Source organism: Antechinus flavipes, chromosome 4 (genome assembly GCF_016432865.1).
Source record: "Antechinus flavipes isolate AdamAnt ecotype Samford, QLD, Australia chromosome 4, AdamAnt_v2, whole genome shotgun sequence".
Classification (NCBI taxonomy): domain Eukaryota; kingdom Metazoa; phylum Chordata; class Mammalia; order Dasyuromorphia; family Dasyuridae; genus Antechinus; species Antechinus flavipes.
Window position 1 is genome coordinate 112,866,956 of NC_067401.1, and position 19,582 is coordinate 112,886,537.

The 19,582-nt window shown below is 37.4% G+C and overlaps 1 protein-coding gene across 2 annotated transcripts; it reads left to right on the plus strand.

The window, feature by feature from the left end:
- Positions 1–754: 754 nt before the first annotated feature.
- Positions 755–17,974, plus strand: S100A8 (S100 calcium binding protein A8). 2 transcript variants are annotated; one of them, XM_051994040.1, is made up of 3 exons: positions 755–827; positions 16,897–17,059; positions 17,756–17,974. In XM_051994040.1, exons 2-3 carry the CDS (start codon positions 16,919–16,921, stop codon positions 17,891–17,893), a joined length of 279 nt encoding a protein of 92 aa, XP_051850000.1. In that variant the 5' UTR covers positions 755–827; positions 16,897–16,918; the 3' UTR covers positions 17,894–17,974. The 2 variants fall into 2 exon arrangements, with proteins under 2 accessions (XP_051850000.1, XP_051849999.1); XM_051994039.1 differs by lacking the exon at positions 755–827 and adding an exon at positions 15,852–15,955.
- The last annotated feature ends 1,608 nt before the right edge of the window (positions 17,975–19,582 follow it).

Below are 19,582 nucleotides of genomic sequence, written 5' to 3' on the forward strand. Positions count from 1 at the left end.
TGCTCTCAACTGTTGAACCATGATGCCTCTGATACCATGATACCCTATCAATCTTGTCTCCCTTTTCTTATCAGTATTTTCCTTTCCTTTCTAGGGCAGGATACACTGCATAGAGGATTAATCCTCCTGAATTTGAATCTGGCATTAGATACTTACTAGCTGGGTGATCTGGGCAAATCACTTAAATCTGTTTGCCTCAGTTTCCTCAACTGTAAAATAAGCTGCAGAAGGAAAGAGTAACTCATTCCAGTATCTTTGCCAGGACAATCCCAAATGGAGACACAATAAGACCTGCTTCATTTATTTCATTAGCATGGAAGTTCCTTGAGGGCAGGGACTCTATGTCTTGGAAGAGACCAGACTAGAAGCTAGAGGAGGTATAATCACTGACATGGTAAAATACTTTGGAAGTAAAAGACCTGGGCCCGACTTTTGGTTCCACCACTTACTAGTTGTGTAACCCAGAGCTTAGCAGCTTTATGCTTGGCACACAGTAGGTGTTTAATAATAGTTTATTCATCGGGCCCAGGGAAAGCTGTTTTATCTCTCTCTGAAACTCAATTTCCTCTTCTGTAAAACAGAAATAATGATTTTTGTACTACCCATCTTTATGGATTATTGTGCTGACCTGAGCAAGGGAGAGTAGAAAGGAGACTGTAGTGTTAATTAACATCTGTCATTCTGATGATGCTGACTGATTAATCGTTCCTGCTGCTTTGCTCCAGGGCCGGAGTCAGCCGGAATATTTGAAACAGCTGTTTCAAGTAGCTGACAAAGACAAAGACAACCAGATCTGCTTTGATGAATTTATCTACATCGTGGGAAAGGTAATGAAGGATTATCACCTGCAGTACCACCGGCAGCTGTGTGCCCACTACTGTCAGGCAAATGGCCTGTACTGAAGGATGCATCAATTCCTCCTGACTTTCTGCACCATGGTGACCGGGGACTCAACGATTCCAAGTGGCTGCCAGGCCACTTGGGATGTTGGGAACATGCAGGTGGCTGCTCCTTGAGCCTGAGTTTGAATGACATTTTATAGGTCTTTGACCATGGCAAGCTATTTTATATCTCGGAAATGAGATTTCCAGCTCTGTAAAAGGAAGCTAATAATAATCACAAGGGCAGCCTCGCAGGATTGTTAGGAGAAAATTACTTCTGTAATCGTGAAGAGGTGAGAATGAGAATATTTTTCAGTTAGGGACCAGGGCCCGACATATTTCAGTTTGCAAAAGAAAACAAGTTGGGGATGGAAGCAGGAATTGATTTTTTTAAAATAGGGAGGTGGGGAAGGGATATGGACAGATCTCTCCCACTTGCTATGGGCCAGTGATTTAACCCCTTAAAGCCTCAGTCTCCTCATCTGTAAAACATTGACAACAATTTACTTACATTATCTACCTCAAAGGGTTGTTTTGGGGAGAACACCTTGTGCTCTTGTTAGTTTTATTTACACTGATATGGGGATATAAATAAACTTAATAACTATCTTTGCCCTGAATACCTGTGGATAGAACTAAGCCTGGAAGAAGCTCCATAGCAGGAAAAGAGAGTTTTCTGGTGTCAGAAAACTCTATTTACTGGGGCAGGCTTACCCTTAAAAAGCTCTTTGTCTGATGGGAGAGAGATTCCTTGTCAGAGCCAGGGTGCTCAAACTTTTTAAATAGGGGGCTAGTTCACTGTCGCTCAGACTGTTGGAGGGCCAGACTATAGTAAAAACAAAAACTTTGTTTTGTGGGCCTTTAAATAAAGAAACTTCATAGCCCTGGGTGAGGGGGATAAACGTCCTCAGCTGCCGCATCTGGCCCGGACATAGTTTGAGGATCCCTGTAAGACGTTCTGAACCAGCCTGATGGTTAATTGACTCAAATGAATTTGCAGTCCCCTGTTACCCACAGATCTTTTCCAGACAAATTGCTTTCTCAACACATCTCCTACATCCTGTACATATTGATCCCATAGAGAGAAGAATAATCTCCTCCAGCCAGAGCTCAGATGTCAGTACTGGGGAGAAAGGGCACTGGGAGCAGGTATTGACGAAAGCCAGGCAGAGCCCAATCTCAGAGAATTCGGCTTATTTCAGATGGTGTTTCAGAGCTTCACGGGAAAGAAAGGCAGCTGTTCTGTGAGTGAGTAGACGGAAAGACCTTAGGAGAAGAATAGCTTTGGGAGGGACCTTAGACGTCATCTAATCTAACTCTTAATAATGAGGAAGCTGAAGATTTTCTATATTTCTAGTTTTCTATAATTTGATCCTTGCTTGAAGACCACCAACTAACTTCTTCCTGATGTAGTCCATCCCACATTTATGTTATTAATTGTTAGAAAGTTTTTCTTGAAACCAAATCTAAAATGTTTTCTTTGTAATGCTCACACATCACTCCTATAGATGGGACAGTAATTGGTGCTAGAGTTAAAATCCAGCCTCAAATACTTACTATATGACTCCAGATAAGTAATTTCATTTCTACTTTTCTCAAATTCCTCCACCAATGTATATAAGCCATTTTTCTTTCTTTTTCTTTATAGCAATTGAAGTTAAGAGATTTGCTCAGGCTATTAAGTGTCTGAGGCTGGATTTGAATTCAGATCTTCCTGACTCCAAACCCAGTGTTCTATCTACTGCACCCACCTAGCTGTCCTTATGCCATCCATTTCTTTATCTGAATCACTGACATCCTAGGTCATGCTCCACTAGATACATTCCATCATGTTGACTTTGAACCATGAATAACTACTCTTTGAATCTGGCCATTCAACCAGTTCTGATTCCATTCAGCTGTAACTAGACTTCTGAAAGAAGAATGGTGGAAAAGATCAGCCAGAAGGAGTGGAAGAAAAGGGCAAATCCCCAAAAGATGGCAGAAAAGAGAGCGATCAGCTCAATCTCCTCAGTTGCGCATGGGAAGTCAATCAAAAGAGACTATCCCACACCATAGAGGCTCCATGTTAGGCAAACTGAGCATTCTCGGAAAGGTCTCTCAAGAATGGCTCCATGTTAGAACTAGATATAGCCAAAAGCTGGGCTTATCATGTAGTGCATATAGCTCCATCTTTTTTGAGAATATTGTCAATTACTTTATAAAATGACTTGCTAAAACCTAAGCAAACTGTATCTACAGCACCTTCTTTATGTGCTATTTTACCTGGAAAAAAAAATTATGGTTAGTCTTATTCTTGATGAAGTCATACATACTGGCTTCTGGTATTCACTTGCTTCCTTTTCTAGATGTTCCCTAATAATCTCTTTAATAATTTAGCATTTTCCCCAGAAATAGAGAACTTAAGCTCATTGGCTGTTTTCAGATTTCCCCCTTTTAGAAAATGGGGACAAAGTTTCCCCTTTTCTAGCTTGTGGTACCTCTCCTGTTCTTCATAGTTTTTTTTTTTTCAGTTATACCCAACTTTCTGTGACCCCATTTGGTGTCTTCTTGATAAAGATGCCAGAGTAGTTTGCTGTTTCTTTCTCTAGCTCATTTAATAGGTGAGGAAACTGAGGGAAACAAGATTAAGTGACTTGTCAGGTCTAGCTAATAAGTTACAGATAGTAAGTGTCTGAGACTAGATTTGAACTGAAGAAGATGAGTCTTCTTGATTCCAGGACCAACTCTCTATTCACTGATCCACCTAGTTGCCCTGGAAGGGAACTGCAATTTTTAAAGTGCCTCTATCTACTGCATTACCTTCCCCAGAATATTGCCTTGTCTCAGCTGTTTCTCATTAAGGTCATGCAAGTAAGCAAATATTTATTATTAACATTGTTTATCATAACCACCAGTTTAAAAGACAAAGCAAATATTTTATTTATTTATTTAAATTTTTTTCAAAGCAAATATTAAAATTTTTTTTAAAGACAGACTTTTTTTTTAAAATAACTTTTTATTGACAGAACCCATGCCAGGGTAATTTTTTACAGCATTATCCCTTGCACTCATTTCTGTTCTGATTTTTCCTCTCCCTCCCTCCACCCCCTTCCCCAGATGGCAAGCAGTCCTTTACATGTTAAATAGGTTACAGTATATCCTAGATACAATATATGTGTGCAGAACCGAAGTTTTCTTGTTGCACAGGGAGAATTGGATTCAGAAGGTATAAATAACCTGGGAAGAAAAACAAAAATGCAAACAGTTTATATTCATTTCCCAGTGTTCTTTCTTTGGGTGTAGCCGCTTCTGTCCATCTTTGATCAATTGAAACTGAATTAGCTCTCTTTATCGAAGAGATCCACTTCCATCAGAATACATCCTCAAACAGTATTGTTGTTGAGGTATATAATGATCTCCTGGTTCTGCTCATTTCACTTAGCATCAGTCCATGTAAGTAAAGACAGACTTTTAAAAACATTTTCCCTTTGTCCAGATGAAAGGTTTTAAGTTCCTCAAAAGAGAAAAGAAATAAAGTATTATTGTCTTGGAGTTGCCTTTGGGAGCCTTCAAACCACATCTAGTGCTAGGTCAGCTAGCTGTTGGAATCCTTATGCCTCATCAGTCCAAGTGCCCACTCTTCTGGCTTCTGATGGCTTCTCTTGGCTTTTTCTCCTCCAGCTCTATAGGCTTCCTTGGCAACTGGATTTCTTCTTGATTGACATATAGAGCTGGGCAAGCTTGCTTCTTTTAGGTCCATATGTGATATGTGGGCAGTCTCTGACCCTGCCAGGGTTAAGCTTCCTTTCCAATTTAGAGCCATTGAAGTAGTATAGTAGACAGAGTGCTGGACCTGAAATCAGAAAGTCCAAATCTGGTTTCAGATACTGTGTAACCTTGGCAAGTTACTTAACTGCAGCTTGCCTCAGTTTATTCAACTGTAAAATGGTGATAATCAGAGTGCTTATCTAATACAGTTGTTGTAAGGATCAAATAAAATAATATTTGTAAAGTGCTTAGCACTTTACTATGTGCCCAGCATATAGTAGGTGCTTAATAAGTGCTTATTCCTGTATTCCCTTTCCAATTCAATTAGGAAAATTTGTATTTAAAAAAAATTCTTAAAGAGACAGAGAGGAGTCGATATATTTTTGCACTTAGTTTAATGTGTTAAAATTTTCATTAATCTTGCAATTTTCCTCTTTCCATAACTTTAAATTTTAATTTATGTTATTTAACATAATGATACTTCATTAACTGTTATCTTTCCTTTAGTTTCTATAAATATCAATTGAGCTGGAAAGTAAGGGTGGAGGAATAAAACAATCAATCAGGAAGTATCCTGAACAATTCTTCCCCTTATACCAGTTACCTCAAATAATAGCCCTATTGCTTCTTTAAGTGCAACTAGGTGCAGCAGCCTGGAGTCAGAAAGACTTTTCCTGAGTTCAGATGTGGTCTCGGACACCATCCGTGACTTAAGGCGATTTCATCTGCTTTTACAGTAACGTTGTGCATTGGACATCACTCCTGATGGTACCTGAGTTATTCGTGGCTCCAGCACTTTGTCATATTTTGATCTCTAGCTTTATCTCTCTTCAATTCCACCATCACCAAATACCTATTGTACCTTAGAATTGGATGTTGATAGGTATTGAACTAAACATGTCAAATCTAAACTTATCTTTTCCTCTGAATCCATTCCTTCCCAAATTTCCCTATCACTGTCCTCGTGACTACCCAGTTTCCACTTTTGACTTTTCATGGTCATTTACCCCTCATATTCAGTTGGTCCCCAATTGTTTCCACCACCAGGATATCTCACATACTCATTTCCTTCTTTCCAAGCACATAGTCCTTGCCCTTCCGACTCTTACCACATCTCACCTGGACTATTTCTACAGTCTCTTACTGGTTCTTCCTATCTCAAATCTTTAGCCATTCAAAACCATTCTCTAGAAATCTGACATGTTTTTGCTAAAGTACAAATACAACCATACCGTTTCCTTATTCAATTAGCTTCATTTGCTTCCTATGACTTTTAAAATCAAATATAAATTCCTGTATTTGGCTCCCAAGGCTCTTTACAATTTGGCCCCAGTCCACTTTTACAGCTTTACTTGCACAAGACATGTTTTCATGCACATGATGGTCAAGCCCAACTGTGCTCCTTACTGTTCTTCTCACATGGCATTCTATCTCTTGTCATCATGACTTTGCACTGGCTGTCCCCAATGCCTGTAATACATTCCCTCCTCATTTTTCTTAGAATCTCTATTTTCCTTCAACTTATATGTCAAGTTCTACATTAAGCTTTTCCTCAGCTTCAAGTGCCTGCCTTTATCCTTTTTATCTTCTGTCTATTCTGTAATATATATATATATATTTTTTTTTTTTCAAATTCAGCCTCAGACACTTACTAGCTGTGTGACCGTGGGCAAGTCTTTTAACTGTTTGCCTCAGTTTCCTTATCTGTAAGTAAGTGGTGGTAGCAAACTAATCCCGGTATCTTTGCCAAGATCATCCCAGTGGGGTCATTTGGACACAATTGAAATGATTGAGCAACAAATGTATGTACATATTATTATAATATTACAATAATTACAATTGCATGTTATTAATAGATTGTGAACTCCATGAGGGCAGAAAATTCTTTGTATGTTCAGTGCCTGGTACTAGCAGGGCCTTAATAAATGCTAGTTCAGTTGATCTAACTTGCCTCTGTATCCTCTGGGTTTCCTGCAACACAGAGGGAATAAAACTGGAGGCAATAAAACAAGGAAGGTAACTTAAAAAGAAAAAAAAAAGACCTCAGGAAAGCTCTTCAGAAGTCTTTGCCTCCCTGTCCCTTACCCCAGAAGGATTTAAACATTTGAGTAAATGCTTAGGGTTTCTAGGCTAGTAGGCTATTGCTATTTTATGAATCTGCAGTCCATAAGCAAATCAGACAAATTATCTGGATTCATGTTAGAATAAGGCAAACAGCCTAGATCTGTTTAAAAGAAAACATATGGATGAGCTCCCATTGTATGTGTTAGGTGAAACACTATGTTCTATGAGTGCAAAATCCATTCAACTCATATTATCTTATTAGTGGTGGGTTTAGAAATATAATGTCAGTATACAAGCATTCATTTATGCAGAAATTATCTCAAAGGAAGTGGTCTGATTTGTAAAATAAATATAACAGAAAATTGACTTTGTAGTTAGTCTAAAACAAAAGAAGAAATGCTAATTTTTTCCTTAATAAACAGATTTCTAGATGAAGAATCTCTTCAGTTAGACCCTACACATTAATAAGAGACTTCATACATTTTAGAGAATTTTTCAAAGCATAGTATCCCTTCTGGGCTATTCTTCCAACTTGAACTTATTCTTGCAGATTTGGGTCCCTAGAAAGCAGCTATTACCTCATGTTCTAAAGGTAGCCCTGTGTGTCTCCCAATACCATAGAGCCACCAATGTGTTTGTTATTAACAATCAACTTTGAAAGATTTGAGAATTTCAATCAATACAATGACCTACTGAGAATCGGGAGCATGATGAAGCATACTCCATCTTCTGACAGAGGTGATGGACTGAGGGTGGGGGGAATAAGGATGAGATATTTTTTTGAGCACAACAAACGTGGGAACCTATTTTAATTGATTGCATATTTGCTATAATGGTTTTGCTTTATTTTTTCTCTTTAATGAGGGGAGAAAATGGAAAGTAGAGAAGATAAATTTTTGTAAATTGAAAAGAGAGTTTAAAAAGTTGTTTTTCTTTACAATGTTTTTGTAATTATGTAAATTTTTTCTTTCTTTTCATTTCACTCTACCTCCATTCATACAAGTCTTTTCTGAAGCCATCCTTTTATTATTTCTTGTATTATATAGCATTCCATAATATTCATATGCCATAATTTGTTTGGCCATATCCCAATTCTCTTATATTATATATTATATTATAACTCTCTTAGTTCTTTGCCCCCCTAAAATATCTTCATACTATGAGTCCTTTTTCTGTTTCTCTGATTTTTTGGGACTATAGTCCCAATAGTGGTATAGCTGAGTCATAGGATTTGTGGACTCACAAAGTAACTTCTTAGGCACATTTCCAATTTGCTTTCTAGACTGTTCAGATCAATTTACAGCTCTACAATATCAATGTGCCTTTCCTCCCAAAGCTCCTCCAATATTGGTCATTTCCCTTTTGTCATATTTGGCAATCTGGTAAGTATGAATTGGGAACCTTATGGTTATTTTAATTTGTATTTTTCTAATGATCAGACTATTTGGAACATTTTTTCTCATGTAGTTATTGATAGCTTAGAGTTCTTTCTTTCTTAAAAAATTCAGTTATTTATTTAATATTTTCCCCCATCTATATTCAAAACAAATTTTTAAAAATAACTTTTTATTGATAGAACTCATGCCAGGGTAATTTTTTACAACATTATCCCTTGCATTCACTTCTGTTTCGATTTTTCCCCTCTTTCCCTCCACCCCTCTCCCAGATGGCAAGCAATCCTTTACATGTTGAATAGGTTACAGTATATCCTGGATACAATATACATGAGCAGAACCAAACAGTTTCAAAACAAATTTTTTACATTTGTTTTTTAAAATTTTTGAGTTCTAAGTTCTCTCTGTTATCCCCACCCACAATTAAGAAACTATGTGTGAAATTATGCAAAAGATTTCTATAAAAGTCAAATTGTAAAAGAAAATACAGACCTCCTACCCCTAATGAAAATAAAAACCCTCAAGAAAAATTAAGTTAAAAAAAAGAGAGAATGTTTCAATTTGCATTTAGATACAATTCCTTCTCTGGATATGGATAGGATTTTTCATCATAAGTCCTTCAGAGTAGTTATAGATAGTTGGATTACTGAGAACAACAAAGTCATTTACAACTGGTCATTCCAGAACATTGCTATTACTTTGTATACAGTACATTTCATTTTGTTCATGGAGGACTTTCCAGGTTTTTTTTTTTTTTTTTTCTGAGAGCTTTTTTTTCTGAGTTTTTTTTTTTCCTTGAGCTCATCATTTTCCAAAGAAGGATATTAGATTTCTTTCTTTGAAAACAACTTGTTCAGATCCTTTCATCTTTTATCAGTTAGAGAATGAATCACTTCTTTATATATTTTGGAAACAAAACCTTTTTCAGAGAAATGTGCTGCAGTAATTTCTCCCAGTTAACTATCTGTCTTCTGACTTCAACTGTATTGGTTTTGTTTTTATCAAAAAATTAGAGTTTTATGAAATTAAAATGATCTGTATTTTTGTTCTAAAATCCTCTCTATGAATTGTTTGGTCATGAAATCTCTTTAATTAATTTTTTTTTCAATTAACAAGTATTTATTTCCAAGAAACAGGTACTGATCTCTATTGGTAGAGTTATTTAACAAGAACTTCTTAGACTAATGAAATCAAAGGTCTGGTTTGAAAGAAAAGAAAACAGATTATATTCATTTATCCTATTCTGTGATTATAACATATGAGATGACCCTAGGTTCTCAGAGGTTATGACTGTCAATTAATCTAATTAAACAGGAAAAGCTCCAATGGTCTTAGGGAAAGACAATCTGCTTTCTGAGCACTGAACTAATTCTATGCAGAACTTCTCCTCACCAGTGGATGGCACCAGAAGGTCACTCTTCCTTTGAGATGACTTGGTTTGATGGTGGACTGAGTACCGGAAAAGTTCCTTAGGCATCTAAGAGCCATAGGATATATTGACCAAAGAGCTTTTGTTATTGGTATTCCAGTACCACTTTCTTTTACCAATTATCTCAGAAAATCTGGAGGCCTTCCCTAGAAGATGATTTTGCAATCCAGGTTTGGGGGTGGGGCTGGTGAGTGTCTCTATATTTCTGTAGTACTTGATAGTCTTTATGTTTTGGAAGTTGAGTGAATGCAAGGCTGGAAGCTTTGGAGATCCCCTTCATAGAATTTAGAGAGCAATTGGTTCATTCTCCCTCATTTTTCATATGAGGAACCAGAGACCAAAAGAAGGAACTGACCTAAGACTCACAGATACTTAAAGAACAGAATTGAGATTTGAACCCAAGCTCTTTGATTATAAATTGAATTTTGAGTTTACACTATCTCTTTGTTCTAACATTCCCAGTTCCCCAGCAGTAACTTGTTATGTTATGTGCATTTTCTCAATGGTCCCAGAATAGGGCAAACGTATTAAATTTAAATCCCCATGCTTTCCACAGTATTTTCAGACCCACCAGGACCCAAGGACCTGATTAATTTCTGTTCTCTCATATCTCTCACCCAAGTGTGATTTCAATAAAAATGAGAAAGTATATAATGAACTGATATTATTTTCCCATTAAAGACACTAGGTATAGTAAGAAATTTAAGGAAGAAGATAATGATGATTAAGTCACTTTTCAGTTCTATTTGGAGTTTTCTTGGTTAAGATACTTGGAGTGATTTGCCATTTCCTTCTCCAACTCATTTTATAGAGGAAGGACGGAGGCAAAAAAGGTTAAATGACTTGTCCAGGGTTATACAGCTACCAGAGACCAGATTTGAACTCAGGAAAAAGTGTCTTTCTAACTCCAGGCCTGACACTCTTCAGTGCAGCACCAACAGTCAGGAAATGGACTTAGATCCTCTGACTCCAAAAACAGTCTCTTTCTGTTGTATCATTAATGTCAAGAGCCAGACACATTTAGACCTTTGCTTGCTTCAAGTCAAACCCTAAGACTTTAAGATGTCAATAGATTTGAATCTTGGTCTTTGGGTGGTATTTAGCAGAGTAACTCAGACTAACAAAATATGTCTCAATGCAGGGAGACTCAAGAAGACCTTGGATTACTTTTTGTGCAGCCCTGGGGTTTAGGGAATCTGTTTGCATAACTTCAGGGCTCCAAGGTATATATCAAAAGTAGGACAAGTGCTAGGTTCATCCTTCTTCCCTTTCCTGGGTCAGGATTTCTTGGCAAACACTTCCCAGTTTTGGTTTCTTTAGGCCCTGAGGCCAGGTTGGGAAGACCAGGTCTAAATAAAGATTGGACATAAACCCTGAAGCTGAATTGTCTGTGGCAACACAAATGGCATCCTGTTCCTTCCCGGATTACTGCATCTCTGATTGCACACCCGAAGCATTCTCCAACTTGTTTACCCAACACAAGAAACTTAGTTCCTGACAGGTCATCTCAAGTCATCATCTCTGTTAGAACAGTTTTGTTGTACCAAAAACTTGTCTCATAGAGATCCAAAGCTAGATAAGACTTCAGAAGCCATGTAGTTCAAACCCTTCATTTTATATTTTACAGATGAGGAAGCTGAGGTCTTGAGAAGTTAAACAACATTTCCAAGGCTATACAATGACAACAAGGCTGTCTATCCCATGGAATGTTTCTCCCAATTGGAATTCTATGGAATTAGAATTCTTTTTACCTTTTATCTTGCCTTAAATTTCTCCCTCAATGTACTTTAGACTATCTCCTTTTGTTTTTGAATGAAGAAGGTATTTTTATTATCTGAATTTAGGGCCAGTGAATAGTCTAAGGAAAACATACGAATGATCTTCAGGATATGGCGTGAGGGAGAGGGAGATTTGGCCTAATATTATATTAACATATCATAATAAATGTAACAAATACACATACATAATATATCATAATATAATAATAATTTGTAATAATATATGAGTCCTTATCTTCTTTGTAATTCTCATCATCACCACCATCACCCTCTTGTTCTTCCTTATCTTTTTCTCTATATACTTTTTCCTTTTTTCCCTTTTACTGAATGCCTTTCATAAGCAGTTTTGTACCCAAATGAATAGATTTCAAAGAGAATCACTACAAAGTTACATCTCATGTTCCCACTGAGCTCATGAGTAGATTTCTAGCATATTTATCTATTTGCACAATGCCTTGTGTTTTTAAGGACTTGAGAAAAGTCTTTTTGGTCTATATTAAAGACTCAGACAAAATGGAAAGGCAAGAAGGGACTGAACACTGAATGAAGGAATAACTCTTCCATGTCCTCTCTTCCCCACTCCCACAATCCATAGCAGGATGGGTATGTTTCCCAGATATCAGATATGTTAGGCAGAATAATGGGAAGCTCAGGACTTGGCACTTCCCTTTGGAAGGCAAAGAAGATATAGATCCTCTATGTATTTCCTAAAACATATGATGTAAGTGATTTGGGTCAGATGAAAAAAAATCACTATCCAATCCACCACAATAAACATCATTGTATTTATCTGTGTGTGCCACCTTTGATCAGTCATTTGATCTCATCTTTAAAATGAGATAATCATTTTTAGTTCTGAAATGCTATGATTCTATAGATCATATCAATGATCATCTTCAGTACTCTGTGAAAGCCATTTTACTTCCCTGGGTCTCAGTCTTTCCATCTATCAAATGGGGTAATGATACCTTGCTTATCTTTCATAGGTATTGGGTGGATCCTTTGAGTTTTTTATTTTTTTATTTTTGCTGAGGCAAGTGGGGTTAAGTGACTTGTCCAGGGTCACACAGCTAGGAAATGTTAAGTGTCTGACATCACATTTGAACTCAGGTCCTCTTGACTTAAGGGCCGGTGCTCTATCTACTACACCAACTAGCAGTCCTCCTTTAAGTTTTTAGATGTGAAAATGCCTTGAAAAGTATAAAAATTACATGAGAAAAATAGTCAATAAAGTACCAGACTTAGAGCCAGGAAGACTTGAAATCAAATCCCAAGTGACTATTACCTAGGTGAGCTTGGGAAAAAGTCACCTGACTTTCTGAGCTTCAATTTTCTAATCAATAAAAGAGACTAGACTTTACATGAACTATTTCATAGGGTCACTCTGAGAATTTAAAAAGATATGTTTATCAAGCGCTTTGTTAACTTTACAACAGTACATAAATGTCAGATAATATATTTTTTCTTATATTAGGCCCATACAACTCTTGAGGATGAAAGCCTCTTTAAGCTCTTTGATCCAGAGAGCTCATCTTATGATTAGAAATTCATTTTACCTATTAGAAACCAGTCTCATAGAAGGGAACTGACTGCCAATAGAGGCGAAGTGACCTGGTATGGACATATGGTTAGCGAAGGGCAGAAAAAATAATTCTCCTGGGTTTTAGGTCAATGTTTTTCTTATAATATCATATTTGCATATTTACCATTTCTGCACATTTCTACACATTTGCTATCTCTACTAGTATGTGCAATAGTTCATACTCATAGTGACCCACCTCTTTAGAAGAGGGAGGGAGGTACATTTATCCAACTGTTCTCTTGGACCTGACTTGCTCATTATAATTGTACAGTGTTTAGTTTCAAAATGCTTTTCTCTCCATTTATGTTGATGCCATACTTATATTCTGTTTATTTTATTCTGTATCACTTCATTTTTGTTTTCCAAGGCTTTTCTGAATTTTTTGTGTCTGTCATACTCCTTTATAGTAATATTTCATAGTTTATTTAGGCAATCCTAAATCTATAGGTACCTCCTTGATTTGCAATCCTCTGCTATCCCAAGGGCAGTTATGAATATTTTAGAGTGTCTCTGTCTCTGATCTTCTTTAATAGGTATGATCTTTGTCCTATGTTTTACCTAGATGTGGAATCTTTGGCTGAAAAAGTATAGACATTTATTAGTTCATCATTTCTATCAGTTGGTGATACCTAGCTAGTTAAAGGGCACCACCATCCATCCATTCATGAAAGCCTCTGGGATTCTCTTTGACTTTCTCTCCTCTCAACTCAATCATTTGCCAAGTCCTAGCAATTCTACCTCTCCGATATCTCTGAATTCAAATCTCTCCTCAATTTTTACCACTCTCCTGATTGCAACAGCTACCCAGCAGACTTTTTTCCTTCTCTTTTTCCCCTCCAAAGCATCATTCCTACTACTTTCAGAGTATTCATTTTTATAATCTTGTCATTCCTTTTCTCAAGCACTTTCAGTGGCTCCCTACTGCTTGTCCAGAGCCAAAGGACAGGTCATTAAACTAAAAACAAAGAGCTAGTTATAAATTGAATTACTGAGAAAATTGAATGTCACTGACACACTCCAAAGAGGCATGTGATAGGAACAATGTTTTCTGACGCTTTCTTTCCCTCTAGTTGTCATTTAACCAAAACATCGGGGAAGCTTTATCTAAAAAAAAGACACCTCTTCCCCTGGAGAAGAGATGAGGGGGGCCTGAGTGCAGAAAAATGTGCTGTGTTTCTTCTAGAACTCATTTATAACTTGAATATGGATGAAATTCCCTCTTGTTAGAGGGATTCTGAATAAATCAAGCCAGATTGTCTTTGCTGTTAACAAGTTGGGGTCAGGAAATTTCACACGGATATTTTAGTACTCTCATACTTTATACATTTGATTTTGATGGAGATTCACTCACTGAACAGGATAACCACACCTGCCAGGATAACCTGGTTCTATTATTTTTACTAAGATAGCATTTTGTGTATATATATATATACACACACACACAAATATATATAACATATGAAACATAAATATATATCTATGTTATATATGCATATTATATACATATATTGTATTATGTGTATATAATACAAACATATTTTATTCTAATGAAGCCTCTAGATTGGCACAGTGGATAGAATGAAGGTCTTCAAAATCTGGCCTCAAACTCTTATTAGCTGTGTGACTTAGGCAAATCATTTAACCTCTGCCTGTCTCATTTTCCTAAAGTATAAAATGGAGTAATAATAGTAACCATCTCACAGAATTGCTATTAGAATCAAATGAAGTAATATTTGTAAAGCATTTAGTACCGTGCCTGGTGCATAGTCAGTATGAGATAAGTGCTTGTTTTCTTCTCTTCCCATTTTTGTTCTTGTTCTATGTCTTTCCTAAGTGTAGTAATGAAAATCATTGACATAAAGCTCTTCATGGCTTGCAAAGTGCTTTGAGTTCATTATCTCATTTGAATTTGTGAGGTAGCTATAAAAGGCATTATTACATCCATTTTACAGAGCTGGAGGGAAGTTATTTGATTTTTTTCAGCATTACTCAGGCAGAAAGTGTTGATACATTAAGTGGAAGATAGACAATATGTTCTATTTTGCAAAATAAAATGATATCTTTGCAGGAAGGGGGAATCTCATTGATAGCATATGTTTTCCTTCTATAAAGAGAGTTTACTTTTTCCCCAAAACTAATTTTGAATTCCTATGCTGACGACTTCTAATCTGATAGTATCCTACCCTTTTAGCTTTAGAACATTTATATATATATATACACACACATATATATGAACACACTCAGCCCAAAGGGCTATACAACAAAAGTCAGTTTGCTGTGAAGTTAATGTTAATTATTTTATTTTTAATTCCTCGTGTCAGAGAGGAAATAATAGTTCTTTGCCCCCAACAATTATTTGAAAAGGTTGAAATCAAAGCTCTGTTTTTTTTTTTTTTTAATTCAAATAAATTTGAACCAGCCAAAAAATCAAGGAAGGTAGAAAGATTATTGCCTTCACCCTCCTAGTTTGCCCTCTAATTCTTGTCTTTATTTTGGCGGGAATACCTTATTTATTCCTGCCTTTATTATGAACATTTGTCACTAACAAAACTCCCTTGGCTTTATAGCACCAAAGTTGATTGCACTTCTCTGTGTCTAGATAGATGTTTACTGGATTTAAAATTGTTAACCCCGAAGGGGTTTTGTAAGTGTTCTTGTATGAATGGAAAGGGGCTAGTTGTTTCTGGTAATTTAGCATGTCATCATCTCTCTCTTGGTTTGGTATTTTTTATTGAGTACACAGGAGCTGAATGAGTTAGCTTGAACTTGAACTTGCTTCCAGCCAGCAAAAGTGAACCAGCCTGAGTCCTATTTCCAGATTTTCCTGGCTAAGTAGTGCTGGGGATCACAGGGTTCCCTTTTTCTTCCTTTCTCCCCCCCAAACTTATACCCACAGAAAAAAACCTTACTCTAACCAGAAGTTGACACATTCACCAGGTTGGGAAACAGAGTGAGGTTGTAGCAACTTTCAGGCAGTCTTATGGGTGGCACCGGAAAATCCTGGGGACTATAAAGAGGGAGAGATCTTTCTTCTCCCCAAATCTGCTGTCCCCTTCTTCATTTGAAGAGAGAGCTAGGTAAGTGTGACTATACTGGGTGTGGTACTGTAGTGTAGGGAGAACATGGGCTTGGGAATGAGAGGCAGTTGAAGAAAGGATCTCAGATGATAATTTTAGACCTTGTGTCTGGTCTTGGAAGAAGATCTATAGATGAAAACTGAGACCCAGAAAGGATGACTTGATTCTACAGGCAGAAGAGCTGAGATTTAAAATTAATACCCTTTAATTACTTTCTTGGAAGATTAATTCTGGGAACCAAGAGACCAATAGGGAAGCCTTTATAACCCATGAGGAAATGCTGGGTGCTGCCCTATCCTGAGATATTCTTAGGGGGTAGCCCCAGAGGTAGCCCCTTGGGGAGTTAGAAATGTTAGGCTTCTTTCTAATTTAATTGGTCTAGTTTACCTGAGTTTGGTCTGAGGTTTTCTACAGATCACTAAAGGAGGTGAATAATTGAGATTTTATATGTATAATTCAGTAGGGTTGTAGTGATCACTTAAAGAGCAATGAGCCCAGTGCTTGAATTTAGGGCTTTTTCTTGATTTCTTTTTTTCAATAGATAGAAACAGCTGTTGAGCCCTGGGAAACTCTACCTAATAGTTCTGCCTCCCGTGGGAAGGCTGTCCCATCTCAGTAGTCATATATTTGGAAAGTACCTTAGACATCTAATTAAACTTCATCAGATCCAAGTTCCTTGCCCAAGGTCATTCAGCTATTAGAGTTGGAGCTTGAACGTAAACCTTCTTAGTTCAGGGTACATCCCCTCCATCTCTTCCCATTCCATGTTAACCAGGCTTTTGACTTAAATCACCTAACAAAAGCTAAACAGTCTTGTTGAAGTTTCAACAATATAGATTATAGCCTTAGATCCTTTTATCTTTCTCCTTGAGGACATAGACCTCAGAGTCCCCCGAATTCCTGAAAGGGTTCAGCTTGTCAACTCACTATTCTTCTTTCAGGTAAACCTAAATCTCTGCAAAGATGGTGACAAAATTGGAAGGTGCTATCAATTGTCTGGTGGAAATCTTCCACAAATACTCATTGACATCTGGCCATCACCACACACTGAGCAAGGATAAGTTTCGGAAACTATTAGAGACGGAAATTCCAGAGGTTTTGACGGTGAGAAGGGTATAAGTAAGGAAGGGTGAGGGGCAGAGCATCCTGGCTTGTGCTGAAGGAGGGAGGAAGATGAGTCAGAAGGGACACAGTGCCTTAGACTGGGTCTCTGTTGCTTAAAGCAAGGGGAAATATTGGAAGCCCCCCAAGTTAACTAGATGGGTATAGGGAGTTCCGGTCACAAAGGGGAAGTTAGGGGACTGAACTAATCAGTCTGATCATCTATAAGAGTGTGATCTGTGCTACGTAGAATAGCAGCTGGGGTTTGTATGCTTATAATAACTGGTAGTATTCAGGCTTTGGAGAGATATTGGAAAGGTGATTGGGAGAGCAAAGTGGGATTATAGATTCATAGATGTAAAACTAGAAGGCACATTAGAAGTCCAACTCCTTGAGTCTTATAGATGAGAAAACTAAGGTCAGAAGGGTGACTTTCTCAGTTAATAAGTGGCAGAATTCAAATTCCTCTTTAATAACTCCAGTCTAGCCACCTTTCCACTGTAGCACATTTCCCCCAGGAATAAAAGAAAGGGAAGAGAGAGTCTTCAAACAAGATATGATTCACTTGATCTTTGCTATGTGCTAGAGATGTGACCCAAAGTCACAGCACTGGCTCTGGGGATTAATTTAAATCCCCTGACTCTCTCTCTCTTCTCCCCCCCCCCCCCAAATCAACCTTTGATTCTTGATTTTGGACAGAATCCAAAGAATCCCAAAACCGTGGAGAAAGTTTTGAAAGAGGTGGACAGCAACAAAGATGATATGATAAACTTTGAGGAATTCCTCTTCTTGGCAACCAGACTGTTGGTGGATGCCCATGATGCTTCTCATGAGTGACTGCAAATCTGTTCCAGTTCAGATTGGAAGGGCCTACCTGGTGTTGGATACTAGAGGGCAATAAAGTGACTGATACCTCAATTTACTCCTGGCCTCTTTCTTTAGCTATTGGGTTCTGACTGATAACTCCTTCAGGAGTCCTAGGTGGTGAGGGGAGAGCAACATGGGGTGAGATGGTGAGGGATCAGGAATTAGAGAAAATAAAAGAGTGACAATTACAAAGCTTCCCCCCCTCCCAGGTCCCATATTTCCATTTTTCCTTACCTGTTATTATGTTCTCATCACTTTCATGTATCAAATGGATTCTCAGGGTCCCTTCCATCTGTCCAGGGCACTGAAGCCACAATTCTCTGAATCATGTGGCTTTACTAAGTGCTCCTCAGTGGATGACTATTGATGCTTCCCTTGGTGATGGGAGGAAAGGCTGTGTCTTTGAGCCATTCTTTAAGCAGAGTTTGAGGATCCTAATGAAATCATTTTTATATAACTTTCAATAAATTAGATTGTTCAACTAAACAACTGTTGTTGTTTATCTATAAACACACACTTTGTAAATGGATAATACAAAATTTAGATAAGACATAAGTCTTCGTGGAGTTTGTGGTATTGTTAGATGAATGTGACAAAAACACACAGGTCTGTAATTATAATGAAAACCATACAAAATAAGTGCATCGGAGAAATGGGGAAAAGTGCTTTATGAACTCTCTGTGAAGAGGAAAAGTCATATTGAAGGGTGACATGAAGAAAGGCTTCTTGGATGAGGTAATATTTGGGGGAGCTTTAGAGGAAGGCAAGCAGAGAGTGAGGGAGAAGAGCAGTTTAGACATGTTTGAGGAAAGTTATATGTGGCTATATATGAGGAAATTGGAGCAATCTAGATTGAAATATGTGGGATGTGGGAGAGCATGTGGGAAAGAGTAGTAAAGCTGGGAAATTAGGTTAATGTTATCAAGATAGGTCTTGAATGCCAGGCAAAAGAGTTTGAACTTGATTCAGGAGGCAGCAGGAAATGAATGACATGACCAAATTATCTAATGCATGTGGCTTGAAGTCATTTCACTTCTTAGGTCTTAGTTTTCTCATCTATAAAATGAGAAGTTCAGAATCACTGAACCCTAAAATTCCTTATATCTTTAAATGTTATAATCTCATGCAAAAGCTCTTCCTGTATTCAAGAAGATAAGGCAGTATGGGATCATGGTTAGGTAATGGACTTAGAACTGGCGTCAAATCATTTCAGATACCTACTAGCTTTGCAAACCTGAATAAGTCACCTAACTTTTCTAAGCCCTAGTATCTCTATCTATAAAACAAGAAGGATTAAATTTCATAGTTTTTAAAGTTCTTTTCAGTTTGAAATCTATGATTTTATAGTGGTCCTATGAAGTTCGTGTACAGTGCGAAGGATGCTTTAAGAAGTGGGATGATCTATTAGCTGGCATATTGCAGTCCTCCCTTTGGGTTTTAATGAGTACCTATTCTAAAGTGGTGGTACTGGAAGTAGAGAAAAGCGGGACAGACATTTGGACAATTATGTTGACTGGGTTTGTTTAGAGATCCAGAATGTTAGTTTCTTCTTCCTCTCTATGCCATAGCATGATGGAGGTCTCTCAGGATATTGATTTAATTCAATTCAAATCCACGATAATTTCATTTGATTCAATAAACATTTATTAGGGCCATAAC